Source organism: Cupressus sempervirens, chromosome 10 (assembly GCF_028749045.1).
Source record: "Cupressus sempervirens isolate cs-2001-9-10 chromosome 10, ASM2874904v1, whole genome shotgun sequence".
Taxonomy (NCBI): domain Eukaryota; kingdom Viridiplantae; phylum Streptophyta; class Pinopsida; order Cupressales; family Cupressaceae; genus Cupressus; species Cupressus sempervirens.
The window spans coordinates 342,285,239-342,308,730 of record NC_143127.1 but is presented as its reverse complement, the minus strand read 5'-3'; the positions used below and the strand labels follow the sequence as shown (position 1 = coordinate 342,308,730).

At 35.3% G+C, this 23,492-nt stretch overlaps 1 protein-coding gene and 1 pseudogene across 7 annotated transcripts in view; both read right to left on the bottom strand.

Moving 5' to 3' along the window:
- Window positions 1–460: 460 nt before the first annotated feature.
- The window catches only part of LOC149533987 (truncated transcription factor CAULIFLOWER D-like), a 148,672-nt gene continuing 125,640 nt past the window's right edge, over window positions 461–23,492 (bottom strand). For 5 of the 7 annotated variants that reach the window (XM_089805184.1, XM_089805178.1, XM_089805180.1 and 2 more), the window contains 3 exons: window positions 1,209–1,250; window positions 952–1,127; window positions 660–873 (listed from right to left, as the gene is read on the bottom strand). In XM_089805184.1, the coding sequence (XP_089661310.1) occupies window positions 810–873; window positions 952–1,127; window positions 1,209–1,250 (282 nt within the window). In that variant the 3' untranslated portion in view covers window positions 660–809. Of the gene's footprint in view, window positions 874–951; window positions 1,128–1,208; window positions 1,251–23,492 lie in introns of all 7 variants that reach the window. The other 2 variants (XM_089805181.1, XM_089805179.1) reach the window with 2 other exon arrangements.
- Window positions 14,786–15,820, bottom strand: LOC149533988 (GPN-loop GTPase QQT1 pseudogene; annotated as a pseudogene).

The window sequence follows — 23,492 nt, the reverse complement described above, 5'->3', positions numbered from 1 at the left end:
AGGTAGTAAGATAAAGAGTATCACCCCTATTGATAGCATAGTTAAGGTCTATTTCATTAACCCTGAAATTTTAAAAAAGGGAAAAAAAATGATAGTCCGGTAAAGCGTGTACATGTTTATTTTTGGTTTTGTTGCAAAGACTTGGATTTCTGATCTTTGTTAGAACAATTTTCCTTCAATCATAAACATTTTAATCCATAATATTGCTACTTGCCCACATTCATCGAACTACAATAGATCATATTCATACTCGAGAACAGCAATCATAGCTTAAAACCATGAGACTAAGAAATCACAATCACAAAATGACATGTTCATTTATAATTACTCTGGATTCCAATCCCAGCACAGTCCGACAGAAGTCCGACACAACTTAGTACGGTACTAATTGACAGAAAATACAGCAATCCAGTAATAGCAGTGTCCAGAGACAACATCATGAAAACAGCGCCAAAAGAGATAGAAAAGCATTTGAAACATATTGAAATAAAAGACACAGTCCAGGCATCTGCCATTTGTTCCAGAGAACAGTCACATTTGTAATGAGAGCCCATTTATATGAAAATTTTGCTCTGTACGAATGACTATGAAATCAGATATATGAGAATCTTTGCCACGGAAATACCGTATCCTTGTTTTATCATATGATAAAATCAGAATTAAAATTAAAGATTTAAGTATATTATAGATTTAATATTTGTGGCAAGTTATGTTAGCATTCACCTTCAAAAACAAGTATATAAAACGATTGAATCAGCTCCATAATCAGTTATCAATCAACAAGAGATATGATTGAATCAGAAGCGTTACTAACGAGTGCATGCCGTGTTTCGTGAGGGAATACCAAACCAGGCATCAGATGGACAACCTGTGCTGTAATTATCTTATCAACATTTCAATAATGGCCAATGATTCCTATCAAACAGAATATAAAACGTGTAAATAGCTTACCCCAATTCTAATGAAGTGTCTGAAGCCTCATTGTGTTGAATAATGCTTGTTTTGTGTTGTGTATATATACTTTCAGAAGTCCGAGGATGATCAGGAGTTTCCGAAGGAGGCTCAATCAACGAGAATTCCACTGCAGTATTATTCTCCGAATTGGAGCGCTCTGTCAACAGTTGAACCTGTACGCTTTCTTTCGTTATAATCAACCAGAAGAACTAGACCACAACGAAATACAGACGCCAATTCGAGAAAACAGATACCTTCAGGTGAAGTCTCGCATTCTCCTCCTCAATATGGTGTCCCTGGTTCCATTAATTACAATTGAGCCAAGAAAAAATGAGTTTGACTCAAAAATTTCACGGTTAAATTCTGATAGCAATATCACAAGTGCCATATAAGCTGTTTGGATAATTCCTGGTGAAAGAGTCTTAAGTAGACAATGAAGTGGAGGATATGATGACAAACATGTGCAATCATTTTAGGCTTCTCTTGCACTGAGATCTATTATGACTTTTTCAGTGAGTGTTTAATCTTGTCTAAGGTGTTATTTGATATTTTTAGTTGGCTAAGATGGTCTAGAAGACTCGTGTTACTTTTGGGAGAAATTTTTGGTCTTTGGTGTGTCTTCCAAAAAACTTAGAAACAATGTAAAATTATAAGGAAACATCCAATTAACTTTATTTATCATTATTTATCATTTGAATCAATCAAATACAATTAATTTTTGTATGACAATATTTGGAAAGACAATATGTTAATGACTTGTCTTAATTATTCCAAATAAAGATTTTTTAAACATTAAAAAAATTAAATAGCAAAACATTTTCGATATGAACATATATAATAATGACATTACAATTAATTTAATTTAATGTCCTTTCTCAAATGCAGTTTTTAATTAAAAATTTGCATGCATTTGAAAGGGTCATTTGACATTATACTGAAGCATCCCTTGGAATTTTGACGAGTGTTTGCCAACTTAGATGTCTCAGGTTGTGTAAAGGAGAAGTTTAGAAGAATGGGGAACTGAACGCATTCTCATTTCTCAGGTATGTTTGGTTTGCAAATACAGATTAAATTTTACAGGCAATACATAAATTATGTATGCAGTGCGTGCCAGTGCCAAGAAAAAAGTAAATTTGACATTGAAGTGTGATAGAGTGCACTAGAGATTAAATTTTACAGTGCTGTGCGTAACGGTGAGAATAAAAATAAAATATAATTGTTATTAAATAGCCAAGTCTGAAAACCAACTGATTATAAGAAGATTTCCATGATGATGAGCCTCCCAATGCTGGGCATTAGAAGTCTCCAAAAAGATGTCGTAGAGGTTAATAGGAGTCGATTAAACTCTTTGTTAGAGATTTCCATGACAAGTTAAAAGTCGATTGAACTCTTTGCTGGGTATACAAAAGTTTCTATACAGTGATTGTTCATCTCATGGCAAATTATAAATGTTAAAAGGTGATTAAAGCTCTTCCCAGGGGTCAAGAACGTTAATGCCGGTCAGACTGGGGTTTTCTGGAAGGAGTTTTGAGGGACAGGTATGTTGTTTTCATGAAGATCAGAAATTATTTCTGTGTATTGTTCTTACTGAAGAAATTAAATAGAATATTATTAGTTTCTATTTCTTCTTGTAAAATATTGTCAATTTGAAACTCCCGATGATAGAACAGCGAGCTGAGGTCGATTGCATTGCAAATCGGAAATACAAAACTTCATTACCGAAACTAATAAGCACATGAAGATAACTTCGAATGATGTTTATGCAAACTGTTTGACATAATGTGGAGTTAATGGAAGTGAAAAAAAAAATGGTAATAAACAGGGCTGTCTACTACAAAATACGCATGAATTCCTAAACGAAACAAATACAAAGCAATGGTTTAAAGTGTGACCGATATAGAAACTATAAGATAAGAATCATATGCCTCAAAAACCAACAGATAATGTCCGTGTTTAGGGAGATTTGAAGCACCAAATATGAGCCATTAGCAATGTCAAGTGACAGTCTCATGAGATGCACACAAAAGGGCGGGTGGCTACAATGAAGGAACGAATTATCGACAAGGGATTGAAAGATCAAAAATACCTTCTACAGAGACCTAGCCAGAAAAAGAAAGTGAGAATAGTAATAAATGTTAATGTACAGCATACTTAACAATTTAGGTCATATCATAAATGGCAGTGAGCATGTCCAAACCCTTGATAGTTGGAGGCAAGAAAGTGGACAATCATAATGTCTTTGATGGCAAACAAGGCATAGGAGTACATCTACTAAAATTTAGCATGCATGAGCTTTGTTCTCTTTTAAGAGTGCCACAACAACCTCCAAAAGGGCAGCAGTGAGAGTCCATAAAATATTGGCAAGGGCAGCCAATCGAAATTGCATGATAATACTTTGTATGAAGTGGAAATGAGGAGACAGTCATGAGTAAAGTGCTTAATCACTTTTAATATGAAAGAGTAGACCACCATGGTTTAAAAAAGGCTAAGGACCTTAGAAGGATATTATGGAAAAGAAAGTTTCATGACAGAGGTAAATAGTAGAAGACAAATATAAAGTTTTTGTTCATAAAGATATCTTGGGGAGCATAAAAAGTCATGAAGATTGTTAAAAGGAACGTCTTGCCTAATCCCTTCCTAAAGTAGATTCTCGATGGCAAGGACTGTAGTGATGGGGAAAGAATGAAAAAATTCTTAGATATCAAGAGAGACAAGTAGAAGTGGAAGTTTGAGAAAGGAAAAAGGCCCGATACTTTGTCATGAAAGTATGATAGTTATCATTAAGTATACATGTTGAGCGAGTGGATTCTATCAAGAGACTGTGAGAATACAGTGATATGATTGGCCCAAAAAGACAACTTGAATACAAGAGTGCCATATCCATAGTTAACCTATGACAGTTCTATGCTTGCGTTGACAAACATAGTTAAAAGATGATAGGGATCCTGAGAAACAAAAGAGATTTCCTTGGAAAACTGAATGAGGCACAACGAAGATAGTATAATATGGTATCTTGGAAATAATAGAATCCTTAGGAGGGTTAAAGCTGACAGAAAGGATAATGAAAGCTAAGGATATGGTTAACTTTACAAGGTTGATATGATGGCAGATCTAATAAGGGAATCCATGATAGGAAGCCAGTGTAGCAGTCAATGACAAAGATGCCACAATGAAAGATGATAGTTTTTAGTAAGAAGTTAGATCAGTGACTTGTAGGATGCATCTTGAGAATGGACGGTTTAAACATCATATACTAAGGCTTGATTCATAAGTTAAAGGTGTTAAATAGTCAAAGTTGACTTATTTTTCCAAGCTTAATTTCTTCCTTAGTGTGTGATATTTAAGGGTGACTTCTTGAGAGGCATGAGGGCAACAATGAGACAAAATAGAATTTTCTCTAACAAAAAAAAAACATCACAGCCTTATAGATCATAAAACCATTAATACAAGTCGTAACAAGTTGCAATTAAAGAGCCAATAAGAGCTCCTTGGCCCCTTCAGGGAGTCCAAACTCTTTCAACATGCCTACGACATGTCTTATAAAGGTGGAAGGCAGATTTTATCAGTTTGGATGACTAATGAACAGGTGCATGCTTATAGGACCTAGTTGAGTGAGTTGGAAGACATAGAAAGAATATAGGATAGTTTGAGGCCATTCACAAGCTCAAGGATCTCATTAATAGGGTCTTCACGAAGAAAAGTCATGGTCCAGGTCTTCAACATTCCTCGTGTAACAATCAAAGAGATGAAAGAAGCAAGAGTAGCAGTTGGGCGCCCAAAAGTGCTTGCTAGGTCAATAGAACAAACATGATGTGTCTTTTAATCAATTTTTAAAATGTTATCTTTTAAAATTTGATTTAATCAGAAAAATAATAAATTTAAAGTATAAGAACATAACAAATTAAAAGTAAAAAAATTAAAGAATAAAATTAAAATATGTTATAATTAAGATTTAGTTAAGTTAATGAGGGATAAAAATGCATGAAATGAGAAGTTATGAGTCTCAAACATTAGATCAAAAGAGAAAATAGAAATTCATTTGGAAGGGGGGAGACGATGAAAGAGAAAAAGAAAGGTGCGATTCAAGAAATAATTAATGGAAGAGAAAAGGGAATAAGAATAAAACAAGCAACTCCTTCAAAAGCTAAATTTATGAAAGGTTCCGACTCTTTTAAAGGGTAGCAATTATGAAGGGTAGTGACTCTTTTGGAAAGGTTGTAATTATGAAGAGCAGAAATTGTGAAGGCTCGTGTTTATTTCAAAGTGTGGTGATTGTGAAAGGTTGTTACCATTCAAACGGAAGACATGATGAAGAGGTGTGACTCTCCTAAACACTGGAAGATATAAAGGGGAGACAATATCATTCAAGTGAGATTAGTACATGAAGTGATTTATTATTCTCAAAGGTAGCAACAAAAATTTAAGGTAAAGGGAAAGATTAGGGTTTTGGGATTAGGGAAAACTACAGATAGGAGGAGTCCTTCTGGGTCCTATTTCATGAAGCTCAAGTGTAAATGCTCTTGCTTGAAAAAGTTCAAACAAATATCTGAGTCAACCCCCATATCCCTTGTCCATTCTCCAAAGTGCAAGAAGAATGACATGGACATGGGTATCCATGTCGAGATTACCGTTGAGACGGGGAAAGACACCCATATCAAGAAGGGGTCCTTTGTTTTAGAAATCTTGAACATTGGCAAGTATATTATGAATTTAACGAAGAGCCAAAATGTTGCTCTTTCATGCTAATGTAGTCAAGGAAAGATAATACCCAAATGAGATGTTTAACCTTGCAGCTAGATTAAACCACAATAGAAATGCTCAAAAAAGATAACAAGCAATGAATATCAAAGGAAGAAATTTCACTAGATTATCATCAAGTTAGTCTACAAATGCATATATTACATCACCATTGTCAATATGCAACTACAACTAGACATTTTTCATCCTAAATTATGAAACCCCAAACAAATACTAGTTATCCCACTTGTGTCTACTGAATCTCTTCCTATCCTTCTATCTGCTAATAACCTAGCACCCTTGCCATCTAACACTACTCAAACAAGGACCACTGACATGGACATACATATAAGATTACTAGACACAAGTTGTCTGATCTGATCAGTAATTTCCAAGACAAAGGAAATGTATTACAAATAGATAGGTCAAGACCAAAATCCATTAGAACAACCCCAAACAAGTACATTTTATCCTACAAATATACAAGAGGGTTGTTGAAATGTATTACAACCTAGAACAATGCACCATTGACATCCCATGTCATGAATCTTTATCACAAGCTGTAACTTGCCATTGTGACCATTAGAAGAGGAAAGTTGGTATAGGAAACATTAGAACAACATGCAAAGATAGACATAGGTACTCCAAGATGTCTAGACCACACCATAGGGATTTCATGATAAAATGAGTTATCTACTTCGATCACAACCTAAAAAAGTAGGAAAACTCTAAAAACAAATAGTAACTAGATGAACCAAAAAGAAATATTTTTGGACGATGCAAGATTGCCGATGACCTAAGAATTCTCCTGCATCAAACACCTCAGGTGAATAGAAGATTTTTCATAAGTGTAACTTATGAACATCTAATAGGATTTGAAACATAAATCCCATGCTCATTCTTGACCCACATATCTTCTTTATCAGAAAGGACATGACTATGCCAACTTTGCAAATCTACAAATCCCAAAGAATACACTCTCCTTAGGTATCTTATTGCTACTACTTCCATAACCTCTATTCTGATCCATCTTAGTGCAATAGGTGTGTTGGTCTCTATCACTTTTGCAAATCCATCACCTTATGATACGAAGTAATTTGATCTCCTAAGGTGTAAGTTCTCGACATGGTTAGGTTCTTATATTTCATTCCTTCCTCCTTCGAAGGAACTAAAGTAAATCTTCTACCATCTTTAAAGACAAAAAATTAAAAAAATCGGTAATCATGAAAAGACCAACATCACATTGCCAAGGTCTACCCAACAAAATATGGAAAGAACTCATGTTAACCACATCATACTATACCTCATCCTAGCAAGGTCCACGGTTGAAATTAAGCCAATACTATTATTTCACTTCCTCTGTATGATCATCTTGAAACCAACTTGTTCCATAAGAACAAGATGTTTGAGTCTCCTCAGTCCTAACTTTGGCATCATTTCCTCTAATACAAGGTTATCAGTATTCCACCATCCATCATAAATTTACAACATTTACCTCCACATTTATAAACGGTTCAAAATAAATGCCTTCTTTGCATAGGCTCTGGTTCCTTCTTACTCAATATAACTCTCCTAAACATCAAATGTTCTCTAATCTTAGGTGTAACTTCTCTCTTCACTAGTTCATTTCTATTTTTTCCCCTTGTGTGCCACAATGTTATGTTTTTTCTTTCTAGAACCAATTGAACATTGGAGAGTCCTGTGTCCAACATTTCGATATTTGAAATAAGTACCTTCTAATTTTTCATTATGTTTGGCCTTTCCTTGAATCAATTGATCATGTTCTTCTTAATTCACAAGTTTAACTTTGCCTTTATCATCAACTGATTTATCCCTACCTTTAGAGGTAACTTGTCTTCTTCCTTCATGGCATATTGATAAGCTTATTAAATTGTACTAATATTCAACATACTTAACTCATCTTGAACGTTAAGTCTCCAACCATTAACATACCTAGCCACCTTTTCCTCAGATAACTCTCTATATTTGAATCTAATTGTCATCTCTTAGAACTCCTGTGTGTACTCCTTAACTGTCAAATCCTTTTTCTTTAAGTTCTAGAATTTCTTAAACAGTTCCAGTTTACAGTCCTCTAGTATGAACTTGGCATGATATATAGAAACCATAACTCTCCATCTAATGATCTTAGGTTCACCATTATCATCTCTATCTTTCTACAATTCTTTCTTCCATAAGGCAACATGACCCTTCGACTTAGTTTGTGCTAACCTAACTCTTTGTTGATCTGAATATCTTCAAGATCAAAGTAATCCTATAGTTCATTAATATAATACATCAATTCTTCTAGATGTAAAGAACCAAAAAAGCATGCACCATCAATTCTATGATTCTTACCTATTTGTACCATAACTCATAACAATCTTTCTTCCTTGGTAGGAATATCAAATTACATTGTCTCAATATCTTTAGCAACTTCTTCAATTTCATCTTCACTATTAGGATTTCTCCTAGTCCCAACCAAAGCATTATGGATCTCAATCCTTATCTCATTCTTGAAATCCTCCATCATTTTCTCTATAATATTCTAGGATTCATCCTCCTAGGTGGTATGTTTATAAGATTTCTATTCTTCAACTCCTTTGTTTTAATGATCTAATCACAAGTGTTGATTTCCCTAATCCAATCTGACAATATACCAACACCAACAATCTACCTCAACCAACTAAGTCTATTCGGTAACTAAAAAACTATCAACTTATCAATCAACCAATCCTCCTTGTGTAACCTTGTATAATTACAATTCAGATCCAATCTTCTCCCAACCAATGACTTAGGTCCAAAAATTGGAGAGTCCTATGCCCAACATTTTGACATTTGAAATAAGTACCTTCTAATTTTCCATTATGTTTGCCCTTTCCTTGAATCAATTGATTAGGTTCTTAAATCACAAGTTTAACTTTTCCTTTATCAAAAACCATTTAATCCCTAACTTTAGAAGTAACTTTGTCTTTTTCCTTTAGGGCATATTGATAAGCATATTAAATTGTACTAATATTCAACATACTTAACTCATCTTGAATGTTAAGTCTCAAACCATTAACATACCTAGCCACCTTTTTTTCAGATAACTCTATATATCCATATCTAATTGTTATCTCTTAGAACTTCTGTGTGTACTCCTTAACTATCAAATCCTTTTTCTTTAAGTTCTAGAATCTCTTAAACAGTTCCAGTTCACAATCCTCCAGTATGCACTTGGCATGATGTATAGAAACCATAACTCTCCATCTAGTGATCTTAAACCATCTAGTGATCTTTAAGTTCTAGAATCTCTTAAACAGTTCCAATTCACAATCCTCCAGTATGCACTTGGCATGATGTATAGAAACCATAACTCTCCATCTAGTGATCTTAGGTTCACCATTCTCATCTCTATCTTTCTACAATTCTTTCCTAGTTGTGCCACAACTTTTAACAATCTTTCTTCCTTAGTAGGAATATCAACTTACATTGTCTCAATAGCTTTAGCAACTTCTTCAATTTCATCTTCAATATTAGGGTTTTTCCTAGCCCCAACAAAAACATTACGGATCTCAATCCTTATCTCATTCTTGAAATCCTCCATCATTTTCTCTATAATATTCTAGGATTCATCCTTCTAGGTGGCATATTTACAAAATTTCCATTCTTCAACTCCCTTGTTTCAATGATCCAATCATAAATATTGGTTTCCCTTGTCCAATACGACAATATACCAACACCAACAATCTAGCTCAAGCAACTAGGTCTATTTGATAACTGAAAAACTAGATCAACTTATCAACCAACCAATCCTCCTTGTGTAACCTTCCATAATTACAAGTCAGATCCAATATTTTGTCAACCAACTCAAGTTCACAAGTGCAATTTCCAATCTCCAAAGCACTCAATACTTCTCTTTCCACCTTGCAGTATCCTATAGTTGATGTGGATAAGATCCTCAACTTCTTCCACTCCAAAATAGCAGCGAATGCAAGTACCAGACACTAGATTCCAAGTTGTTCTTTAACTTTGATGTAAACCACACTTTGATACTACTCGATACAGTCAAGGAAAGAGAATCTCCAAAGGAGATGTTTGACCTTATAATTAGATTAAACCATAGAAAGAATGTCAAAACAAACTAACAAGAAATGAACATCAAAGTGTTGAAAATACAATGGGAAAAGTAAACTTTGAGGGGGGGGGGTGTGAATTAGCGCTTAAAACTTCAACCTTAAAATCATTCACCACACATCCATCTCACAATCTATGCATGTAAACCGAAATACCAAATCAAGCATATATATCCATAGTATGAATGTAAATAAACATTCAATACATGTATGACACAAGATATTTGGTTATTTAGAAACCCTCCAAGGAGAAGGTAAAACTAGGGTGGGGATGACACCCAAAAATCTCCACTACTGCAGTAATAAAGTGTATCCAATGAAAGTTACAATGTTTGATCATGATCTACCCTATGAAAGGTTTTCCCTATTAAAGGCTTACAAGACTGTTAGATCTTACCCTGTTAAAGAATTTCAACATCCTGTTAGAAGTGTGCCTGGTAAAAGGAATTTAATTTATAATGAAGTAAGAACCCTATTAAAGGATTTACAACACCCTGCTAAGACTACTCTGTTAAGATATTTAATTGATTCACCTATTAAAATGTCTCAACAATGATCCTACACTTAGCACTCTATTGCTAGATAACAGATCACCTCTTTCCTTATGTGTACTTGATCCTCACTAATCAGATGTATCTCTGCTGTCTTATAATTCCTTTTCTCTATTCTCCTCTAACTGATTTTGCAATGTATCTCAATTCACAAATCCTAAGTCACCATGAATGTTCTGTTTGCACATGCAAACTTCTCTCTTTTCTCCCTTTACATTCATAAAAAGTTTAGGGTCTGTCCTCCTTAAGAAGACCTAGGTGACTTAGGGTTAGGTATGAATCAAAAATTGTGATTCACCCATATTGCCACTTAAATCTTCCATTTTTCTAATTGGCTACATGTACTACATAGGGATTCTCAATAAAAATTTGTTCTTATCATCTAAGATCACAAAACAATGCTTAAGTTGGCTCTAAAATGGTTTACATAGTAGTTTGTGCCATTACAAACAATTATGTCAAAACTGTATTACTCGGCACTTGGAGGCCCTGATGCTAGACATCAACTGCAACTTCAATGCTGTAACTTGGCCTCTAAATGACTCGGCATCCATTGACCACTGGACATTTTAATGACTCGACACTTACTATCTACTCGACACTTGAGTGACTCGACACTTACTAGTGACTCCACACATACTATCTGACAACTTATGCTCGACATGTATTACTTGCTCGGCATGAACTAAGTAAATGACTTAAGTATATTGTCACTCATATTTCAAAGCCAATATGAAATTAACAATCTCCCCCTTTAACATGAGTGGCAAAATACTTGGTCATGCTTGAATAACCTTAGCCTTTCAAGCATAACTCATATAATATCCATTTACATACAAAATTTCGAAAGTTCAAAATTTTGCAAAACTTATGACTCATTAGTCATACTTCAAAATTTAATAACTGCCTTTGAGTTGATTATTCTATTCTGATTTTGAAGCTGAATACTCCTTTTGAGTAGATTCTGCATATGCTGACTATTTGTTTGATCTCTACTTATCATGCATTCTCTCCCTTTCTTCATTCTCTCCCTTCATTTATTTCCCCCCTTTTTGCCACTTATTTTCCAAGAAAGTTTTATGGACCTCAAGTATTATCTTCAGAGCTGCATCCTAGTTATCACAAGCTAACTCCAATGATTTGAGTTGGATGGCTAACTCGACAGTAAGATGAACTAAGCCTTCAAGTGTAGAAAGATGGGGATCTTTTTGCAGTAATGTCTCTCCAAAGGCTAGCTCCTTGTGAAGTATATCCATGTGAGGGATCAACATGGATTGGATGCTGCTCAGTGTAGCTTGAATATTTGCATCTTCAACATGCAGAGCTACCAACTGACCTTGGGAATTCATTAAATTCCTAAAGTACTTCTGACTTTGAGATGGAGAATTTGGTAGAGTAGTACCTGTTAGCTTCATATCTCCCTCTAGATTTTCAATATGGTGCTGCACTTCTTGTGTGAACAGAGTTGTATCACACAACTTGGTGTAAAGTGAGAAATATTCTCTAAGAAATTCTTTACACTTTCAAACTTGGTTGCCAACTCAATGTGACTAAGTGCAATAGCACTCGATATCTTTTCATTGACTTTTCCTTGAAATTTTCTCTTAGAACATTCATGTAATTTTACATTGGAATCCAGGTCTGCATCATTGAACTGTTCTACAATGTTTACCAACTACTCCATGATAGACTTGTCTTCTTCAGGTGTTGGCAGGATGAATGCATCAATAAATATATCCTTGATGTCTTGTAATGCTTACTTCTTCCTATGCTCCCTTCTATGTAGTTCTTGATGCTTTTTCTTTGCAAGTGCATTCTGTAGTATGCTCATTTAGTCAATAGTGATTGTTGCAAGGTCAAACTTTGGTAAAATAATCACTTCATCCAAGTTGACATCACCAAATGATGTAACCTCATCTACCTTGGATGTAATAGGACTAGGCCTTGATGATTGTAGTGGTGTAGCTTCTACACTCGGCCTGTGAAGAGCTTGACTTGGAGGAGTAGCAGTTGCTGGCAAAGTAACTAGTGTTTATATTACTAATTGCTCCTCAGGCTTTGTAGTCAAGTCTAACTCTTCAATCCTCTCCTCATCTTGCCTTATAAATTCAATCGCACCTTGAACTTGTGTTCCAATCTATGCATCTGTAGCAACTTGTACTGACACATTGTGCACCAATTTGCTGATGTTGGTCATGGATGTCTCTTTTCTTTGATACACTACAATGGGTAATGTAGGTTGTATCACAGTAAATTAAGGGGTTTTTGATATGTCTTGTGCTCCCACCTCTGCAGATGTCTTCTCTGCCTTCTTAAGTTCATCTACACTCACCAATATAGGATGACTACATAGTTGTGCCTTGGTGGTGGTGTCTAGCAATATCTTCTTCATGTTTCCTCTGTTAGGGGATTGATGTTCTGAGGCACATTGTCAGAAACATCTTTGATCTGTATAATTTCAGTGTTTGCTTTTGTCCCATGTTGTGGACTGGCACTTGACATCTGTATATCTGGTATACTTTGTTCTGTTTGCTGCTCATTTTCAGTTGTTTCCTATGTATCTGCATTTTTCTTAGTGCCTTCCACATGTGCATCTTTCCCAGTATCAACTGTAGTAACCTCAGTTACTTCTTGTTCACCTTTTTCATCACCTATCTTAATAGGTGTTTTCTCAATTTCCTTGGGTGTTGTCAGCCCATAAATTACCTTCCATGCTTGGGTACTCTGCTGAACAACATCTTCATTTCTATTTTGCAAAATATTGAATGCTCGGTACTTTGGAGCAAATCTTCCTGTGTACTTCTTAATGGCCTTTGTCATCTTAGATTTATCTAAATCTGGCATCACTCTTGCAAGTGTAGTTTCTCTTATATTTTTCTCTGTTGTGAGACTATATTTCCATCTTTGCTCAACTCTATCATATAAGTTATTTGGTAGAGAGTTGGCAATCTCAATTGGAGTCATCATAAATGTTGCCATCATGGCATATACTGACTCCTCTACCTTGTCCATTTCTAGCTTTCTAAGCTTATCAAATTCAATATGTGAAAATCAACTTAAATCTGCATTAGTCTTTATTTTTTCACATAGATTATCCAAATCAAAAGGACTATGACTCACCACTTTGAATTGGCTATTATCATCAAATTCTATCCTCTCCTCATCTGATTTGGCTGGAGCAATGTACTTTCTCCTTTGTCTCTTCTCAAACTCATCATCTTGTATAGCTTTCCTGGCCTTCTTTTCTTTTGACTTTGCCACTTCTTGAGCTTTCTTAGCAGTAGCTCTTGTGTTGGTTCTGGTAGATAGAACTGTAGGCTTAGGTTTTACAACCTTCTTTGGTTTGGTGGCTTCTGGAGCTATAGCTTTCCTCTTCTTTTTCTCTGTGGCTATAGGTGCTTCACTGCTTCTTCTCCCTCGACACCTTCTTCAAGCTTGACTTCCTCTTCACCTTGATCTTCTCCTTGACCTTGGGTTAGGGCCAGTGGTGCTTGAGCAGGGACACCTTCTTCTTCATTTTCTTTGCTCCTTCACCAAATTTTTCTTTAAGCTTCTTAACTATTTTGTTCTTCATTTTTAATACTAGTCATAATAGACTCAAAATTCTCTCCCATTTGCTCAATGAATTCACCTATTTGTACTGCAATAGATTTGTTTGTCTTCCATCCAACTTTACTGAAGGAAGGAAATGTGTTCTACACATAGAAAAATATACATACAAGTATTGATCCAAACTTGTGCACTCTTGGTTTTCCTTATGGCTCCCAAGTTTTTTGATAATTGTTGCAACTGTAGCTCGGCAAGGTCATAAGAATGATCCTTCTTCACTATCTTGTATCCTATGTCAATAACAATACAATATTTCTCCGACTGCGTATGATGTCTGTGCTGCTTGTTCTATCGCTAATGACCATCGTTTCTCCTCAATACTTGACGCACTAATCTTTGTTTGCATCTCTGAATATTGTTGTGGGTGCTGCCTTTTCTGATGTATATTCTTCATATTACTGGCTTCTTGCGCAAGCTTTGGTAATGTTAATGACAACCTTCAATCTTGATTTCCATCCGAATCCCTAAATACTATATTGGAATGGACTTGTGTATGGTGGTTTCAACGCACGCTAATGCCCTTACCCGTCTGATACATTCACGTCTCAACATCTTCATTCGATCTTTCATATCTGATGTATTATTCCATTGACTCACGCGACAACCACTTTGACCGTGATGCTGGATCCTCTTTCCTGCTGTTATTGCCCATCGCACATCCTTGACGTTGTGGCTTCCTCTCAAGAATATCTGCTCCAAAAAACCATTGTCCATGGGCCCCTACACACTTTTGTTTATCGAGATTTTCATCTGCTATTTGCTGGATAGATCTCATATTGGATATTCAAGTCTATTCCTGTGACTACTCTCCATATTTTGATGGCTCCTTCCTATTTTGTCCACAAATAATCATACTAGTACATCTCAAATAAGCATCTCAGAGCACCCTAGCTTAACATCAGTCATCCTCATCCTTAATGTACTTCTCTTGTACTGCTACATTTCTATAATAATCCCAATCCATAGGTCAAGCTGCTATTTTGCTGAATTCAACAACATTGCTTTCAATGCTAGCAAACACATATCCATTTTCTTTATCAATCAATTTAACAAGATAACCAACACTCTCCTTGTCCTGAATGTCCAATGGTGTAAAACTAACTAGAGAAAAGTCTTCCACCACCTCACATAGTGCCTTGGTGAGTTTTTTGTATTTGGAAGAACGGGGATCCTCATCCAGATGAGATTGTAAGTAAGATAACTCTTGCACATCTATGTAGAACTCTAAATTGAAAGCAAGCTTTCCATAACTTTCAGTAAGATCCATCTTCAACAATACGTTAATATGTGGCAGTTCCAAATGTAACATTGTTGTCAAGGAAAGCAATAGTGCACTAATGTACTTCCCAGGATCATTGCACAGGTGAGCATCAACTAAGTGTATAGCTGTCGGCCTTAAGTCCATATTTTTTTTTTGTCAATCCAAGGATGACATTCTTTGCATTTGAATGAAGAGCGAACATCTCAACCTGCCTAGGAAAGTCGAAGAGAAAATAGTGATCCTTTGAAAAAGGCTCTAGTTTTGACTGCAACTAGTCCATGTTCTTCTCCAGGTAATCCATGCAGTAAACCAGGCCTCCATTAGGACCAAGCCCATGCTCAGCCATAACCTCCTCAAGCTTGATTAGGTCCTTGATATTTACAGCACATTCACAGGGCAAGGCATCATTTGTTGGATCCAAGTTGATAAATGCTACCTTCCTGCCAATGAGAGAGAGGAACTGAGACATGCCGTTGCAATAGGCAGTCTTCCCTGAACCAGGCAGGTCAATCACCACTTGTCCAAAAGCCATTTTTGCCTTCTTGCAACCCCAATTCATATTAATCAATGATTTTACCCATTCAAATGGTCATTCACTTTACTCTAGGAATCATAGAAGATGTGCTGTGGTAGAATTGAACCCAAATTTGCCAAAATTTAGAGCTCCATCAAGGTGAATCAATGCTTAAAACTTCAACCTTAAAATCATTCACTACACTTCCATCTCCCAATCTATGCATGTAAACCAAAATACAAATTAAGCATATACATCCATAGTATGAAAGTAAATAAACATTCAACACATGTATGACACAAGATATTTGGTTACCCAGAAACCCTCCAAGGAGAAGGTAAAACTGGGGTGGAGATGACACCCACAAATCTCCACTACTGCAGTAATAAAGTGTATCCAATGAAGGCTACAATGTTTGTTCATGAAACATGATCTACCCTGTGAAAAGTCTACCCTGTTAAAGACTTACAAGACTGTTAGATCTTACCCTGTTAGAATTGTGCCTGGTAAAAGGACTTTAACTATGACAAGAATACTCTATTAAGAGATTTAACTGATTCACCTGTTAAAATGTCTCAGCAATGATCCTACAGTTAGCACTCTATTGCTAGATAACAGATCATCTCTTTCCTGATGTGTACTTGATCCTCACCGATCAAATGTATCTCTGCTATCTTCTAATTCCTTTCCTCCATTCTCCTCTAACTGATTCAATGTATCTCAATTCACAATTCCTTAGTCACCATGAATGCTCTGTTTGTGCATGAAAACTTCTCTCTTTTCTCCTTTTACATTCATAAAAAGTTTAGGGTTTTTCCTCCTTAAGAAGACCTAGGCAACTTAAGGTTGGGTATGAATCAATGATTGTGATTCACCCATATTGCTGCTTAAACCTTCCATTTTTTGATTGGCTACATGTATTGCATAGGGATTCTCAATAAAGATTCGTCCTTATCATCTAAGATCGCAAAAAAATCCTTAAGTTGGCTCCAAAATAGTTTACATAGTAGTTTGTGCCATTACAAATAACTATGTCAAAATTGTATCACTCAGCACTTGAAGTCCCAAATGCTTGGCATCAACTGCAACTTCAATGCTGTAACTCAACCTTTGAATGACTCAGCATCTAAATGACTTGAAACTTACTATTTGCTCAACACTTGAGTGACTCAGCACATACTATTTGACAACTTATGCTCGACATTTATTACTTGTTCAGCATGAACTAAGTAAATGACTTAAGTATATTGTCACTCACATGTCAAAACCAATCTAAGATTAACACAAAGAAATAATTTTCATTAGATTATAATCAAGTTGGCTTGCAAATGGAAATATTACATCACAATTCTCAATATAAAACTGCAAGTAGATATTCTAGCCTAAATTATGAAACATCAAATAGACACTAGTTATCCTAGTTGCTTGTACATAATATCTTCCTATCCTTCTATCTTCTAATCACTTAGCACCCTTTCCATCTAGCACTAATCAAACAAGGAATACTACCCTACTTATAAACAAGATTACCAGCCACAAGTCAACATATTTGGTCAGTGATTTCCAAGACAAAAGAAATGTATTAAAAATAGATAGGTCAGGACCAAATGCATAAGAACAACCCCAAATAGATTCATTGTATTGTGCAAACATAGAAGAGAGTTGATGAAATGCATTACAACATAGAACATCATGCCATTGGCATCGCATGTTGTGAATCTTCATCACAAGCTTGAACTTGCCATCCTAACTATTAGAATAGAGAGGCCACTATAGGGTTGGATCAATCTTAAGATAAGTTGGTATAAGATGTGAGGCTAGACATAAGATATCCAAGATGCTTAGACCATTCCATAAGGATCGTTTAAGAAAGTGAGCCAATTGGATCATCACAACCTAAAATAATAGGGGACATTTCCAAATTAAAAGTAAACAGATGAACTAGAAGGAAATATTTTTGGGTGATCTAAGATTTCCAGTTACCCAAGGATGCACCTGCATCATATGTTTAGTGGAAAAAATCAATGATGCAAAGGAGAAAACCTCCCTTGCTAGACCAAAATTAGATAGTATCATGTCAAGTAATTAAACCCTTGCTTAGGGTATCTTTGATCTCAAGGAAGACCATGGGTAATTTGTTAACGAATTGTAGGACATCTTAAACAATATCCAAAATAAATTGAAGGAAATGGTTGATGTCAGTAAGAAAACGATGGACAACACAATCAAATGTCTAATGAAACTAAATGTAAAGTCAGAGGCTGTTTCAAGATTGCTTCTACTTTAGAAGGATCTATATTTAGGTTTCCATGGAGATGCCAAAGCCAAAATATACATCAATTCCTCTTTCATGAATTCAAATGTTTTTAGATTAATCATCAATCTCTCATCATGTAGCCTTTTTAATACTAGATCTAAGTGTTTGATGTACTCCTCTTTAGTCCTTTACCCCACTCATCAAATGTAAGGTACTTTGTATTACTAAGGGTAAATGACATGACTATACATTTATAAAGACCCTCATCGATCTTAAAGGTATCTTTCCATTTACCCCCTGCATGATTCTAATTCTATGGTAACTAGACTTCAAATCAATCTTGGAAAAGTAACAAGCTCCTCCCATATAGTCCAAAAGATTCTCAATCTTGGGCATTTGGAACCTATACCTAATTGAGATTTTTTTTATGGTTGTTGAGTCACTATATAATCTCTATCTTCTATCCTTTTTTAGGGGCTAGGATTTTGGGGACTACACAAGGAAATTAATCTCTTCTTAATCAATGCCTTATCTAAGAGTTCTTGTATATAATTAGCAATCTCTATATTTTCGGCTAGTGTTGTTCTATATGACAACTTATTTGGTAGGGTTGCACCAGGGATGAAATCTAGTTGATGACTAATGTCTTTGATGGGTGGTAAGGTGTTAGGAAATTCCTCCTTCACTCTACACTTATACTTGTCCAAAAAATGTGATGTAGTGGGACCAGGTAGTGGGAATGGAAAAGGTTTCTAGAATCCTCTTCATTGAAGGTTAAGGGGCAATGAGTGTCCTTGTTAAGCCAATCAACCCCAAAACACCTATCACAAGTGCTTGACAAGATGGTAACGGTTATCACAACCTAGCCATTCCTAGGAATCCCCAATCACAAGGAAAACCTATCACAAAGACAACTAATCACTAGTTGCTCTTAAGGGCATCACAAGGCTTATTTGACACAAAACCCCCCAAACACAAATAAGGACCAGGAGTGACTTCCAAGTATGGAAAGGGTCTATTTAGGTCCAAACTAACATGAATCCAACATTAGATTCAAAATATGCAACTTTCATTGGCTAGTTGCTTCATAGTTCAAGACTAGGCTTGTAGCTTTGAACATGGAAAATCACAAACATCTCCTCATAACCCAAAGAAAATAATCACTGATTTGGATACCCTTTTGGGGTTTATACAACTTACTAAAACCTTGGGATCTCAAGAGAAGTATGCAGCAATTGAGTTTTTTAAGGCTCACTTAGGAATGTAGGCAATTAGGCCTCCATTAACAAAAGAATTACACTATCCCTTGAGAAAAACTTCAATCCATAAATTGGAACATGAGGGGGATCATGTAAGATGATCACACACCAATTTTTAAGCCTTGAAACATTCGCTGTAACGAGTTATGGGAGATGTTGCTACAGATTTCGAGCATGCACATGGATCTTGGATGCCTATGGCATCAAGTTTCTCTCTCTAGCCTGCTTCTTTTGACCTGAAACCAAAAGGAACATAAAATAAATTGTCCTAACTTGGATTCCACTTAGGTCTGTTAATTTCACATGGTGGAATCTCAAGATATGGGAGAAAATAGATGGAACCCTAGGTAATGGCACAAAATGAGGACAATAGTTAGTAAAATGAGAACATCTTGAGCTGTAGAGCGAATTAGAACCTCATTCCAAGTGCAACAGAAAGATGATTCACCAAGCTATCCAACCATATTAGATATCCATACTTATATGTCAGAGGGCGTCCATACAACACATTTAAGTAGCAAATTTTGCAGGAAAACTTGATATTTTTATTGATTTGAAGGAAAAATTACATATCTTTGCCTACCAACCACCTGAAAGGGCTAATATAGGCCTTCCAAACAGTTATAAAAACTATTTGAACCATATATAATCGTTGGGGTTCAATTTACAACATTTAGCAAAAAGTTGCTAAAAAATTGCTTGACAACTTTTAACAACTTTGCAATTTTAGTGCATTTTTGCCAAAGTTAACCAAATTGGTTCCTAACTGATCCAATACGGAGAAAAACATGTTGAAACATGAGAAACTAATCTATCCTAAGATTCTAGGCTATTTGACACCTTTGACCATAGTTGACCAAGGGCTTATAGTACACCAATCTTGGAACTAGGTCTCACAAATGGGTCCAATGAAATAGCCAATATTCCTAAACAATCCTAAGGATTCACAAGAGTTAAAAATTAGTATTTCCATTGCATTTCATTAACATTTATTGTGGTTCTCTTGTACCAAAATGCTTCTACATCTTTAGGAATGTCATCCTTCTTTAATCCACTACATAAAACTAGTTTTTGGGTTTTAAAGAAAGGAATACCCTTGACTATCTTCTTCCCTTAACATATTGAAGAACTACTTACCATCCACCAACATGACACTTGACCCTACTTTCTTTTCTATCTCCTCATTTGGTAGTTGACCCATCCTAAACTTCCTATCATTCTTGGTAAGTAGATAGATATTTTGCTTGCTATTGTAATGAGTATCCACATCATATTCCATGGATTCACCAACAATAGATGGCAAGCATCCATAGAAATTACATCACAAAACAATCTATCTTTATAATTAACTATTTCAAAATCAACTTACACTTTCTCATCAACCAAGACATTTCATTCCTTATTCAAACAAGAAACATTGTAGAGTTTAAGATGTGGCAATCTTATTAACTTTAATTTTTCTATCATCTCTACTGAAACTATATTTTTAGTTAATCTATAATCTCTATTATAATCTATTATAGCCTTACATGCCCTTCAATATGCCTTTAGCTAGTCTTGAGAAGTATCTTCCTCAGTGGTGGTGCTGGCCTTTGTGTCACCTTCAATAAGGCCCTTCGCATCATCAATGTTTGTCCGTCTTAAACAAGTCCTTTTTTCCAATGGTGGAATTTAAATCTTGGAATTCTTATTCAATCATCAATTTATTTCTTCTCTCTCCTCCATGACTTTTTGAGGCCTTCTCTAGACACTTACACATGGTGTTTCCTACCTGGTTACAATATAGAATCTTTCTATGAAGACACCAAGACCTCTCCCCAATCCACCATTCTTACCCCTTCCATTGGGTCTCCTATCTCTGTATTCACCTCCTCTAGAACCTAAATTTCATTTTCTTTCTTGGTGACTAGATTCATTATTTCTATTAGATTTGTTTCTCCCTACGAAGTTCTATCTTCCTTTGAAGTTTCTTCTCCCTTTTCCTCTATTAATTTTTCTCCTTCCTTCTAAGTTTCTCCTCATCCCTTGATTCTAACTAGAAGCATTCATCATAAAGGTCCTTCCATTTCAGACTACAAAGCTTCTTGACGTTTTAAAGTTCATAATCTTCTGGCACAAATTCCCCTTCAATTGACTCATCATTCTACTCCATTTACTAATCACACTCTTCCCCAATCTTTTCCTCTCACCTTGTATGAAATTCCACCATACCAAGTTGGATCCCTTTAGTCTATTATTTTACAAACTTGACCTTATTATAAATTTCTACCTCCTTATTTCTAAAATAGTTCTCCAAGGATTCAATCTTATCAACAAGTTTATACACATCCATCTTTCCACTGAATGTGGGAACTTCCACTTTATCTTTTGCACTCTACGAGTGCTTCTTTGATGGTATTTATGAAAGGTTTCTCATCTATAGAAATTTATAGGTTAGGAGGATTTCCTTCCTCTATGTCCTCTATCTCCTCATCAGTGTTGTCTAGATCATTCCTTGCCTTTCTTTTCTGTTTAAAATTTTCAATATATCCTTCAATTTGGCTTTCTCCTTCTCAACTATCCTTCGATCCATCTCTTCCAAGTCTTGATGTTTTATTATTTTAGGAGGCATTGTATTAGCATTTTCTTGATCTCATTCCTCTAACACACACCAATTCTATAAATTGGACTTGATACCAATATGACATAAAGATTCTTAGATTTCTCAAGTTTCTCTTAGGGTTTCAACACTTTAGGCTACTTCTTGGCACACCATCCGATGGTCCAAAATACTTGCCCTTCCCCAAAGCTTCAAATACCCGACCTTTCTTTTGGCCCTTCGCCCTATGACCAACTCATTGATCAATTCAATCTCCCTCTAGGTGATACAACTTCTCACATCAAGCCCAACCCTATGAATGACATAATGTAACCTAAACCCCTAGCATGTTATGACATTTTCACCATATCTTGCAACTAGATTTGTGGTGGTGTTATCCATCCTCCTAACACCTAAACAAAGCAAACTGACCATTTATAAATACCCCTAATGGCCCTAAAGCCCTTAATTTCCTTGCGCCTTGGTAGATGCAATTTCCTCAAGCGTACTGAATTGGCTATCAAAGACTTTAATCACTTCTTTAGCTTTCTTCACAGGATTTGATTCTATGACCTTTAACTAAATGATATCCTAAATTTTTTTTGTCACTTTATTAAGAATTTATTGTGCCCTATTTATGCTTTTGGTCTTCTCCATGATTTTACTGGTGGCTATTATCTGATTGAATATGTTAATTTTAGGATCTCAAGTAGGTGTCAAAGGTGCACTGTCTTACATCCCAAATTTTGACCTAATTTTAATTTATTATAGCGATTGAATTGGATGGATTTTCTTTCATAATCATTTGAAAAGGGTAGTTAAATATATCTGTTGTATTCATTATTTGTTTAACCATTTAATGATGATGTTCATTATCCATTATTTGTCATATGGTGATGATAGTAGTTAGCAGTTGGTTGGTTTCAGAATTATGGTTAATAATTAAATTCCTTGCTAATATCTACATTAAATGTTATTATGGATTTATCATGGAACTTGTTATTAATGTGGAAAATGTTGCAAAGGTGATTGTAGGAGAAGATGAAAGGGATAAGCATTGCCAAACGGGATCAACAAAATGGGGTACTATCTTAGTCCACTTATCTAGTTGATAGGTATGACCTCGAACTATCTTGGTAAGGACCTAGCGACTTGTATAGCAGGGTACAATCATTTGGACACACATGAGGTATTAGATAAACATTAAAAACATTAATGATTTTAACTTTATTAAAATACATACCTTTAACTGATTATGGTTGACCTATCCATCATTTCATTGTAACACATATTTATGTACGTGCACATAGATATAGATATAAAGGTGACACCATAATATCATTTTTATACAAGATTCTATCTAATACGTACATTTGAATGCATGTACAAGAAGATAAAATAATCTTCCAAATAAAGCATGTATTTTTATATACATAATATAAGATACGACTTTGGATAAAACATATAATATGATGCCATCTTATAAATACATCTATGTACAAGTAGATAAATATATTACAAATTATCCTTGATTTATAACCTTCAAATTCTTTACCTTATTTATTCAATTCTTTTCTTGAAACTGAAATGCACACTTGGCATATTATATCAGCATCCAAGAAGGCAAAACATTTTCTTTAAGAGTTACAGATTCTTG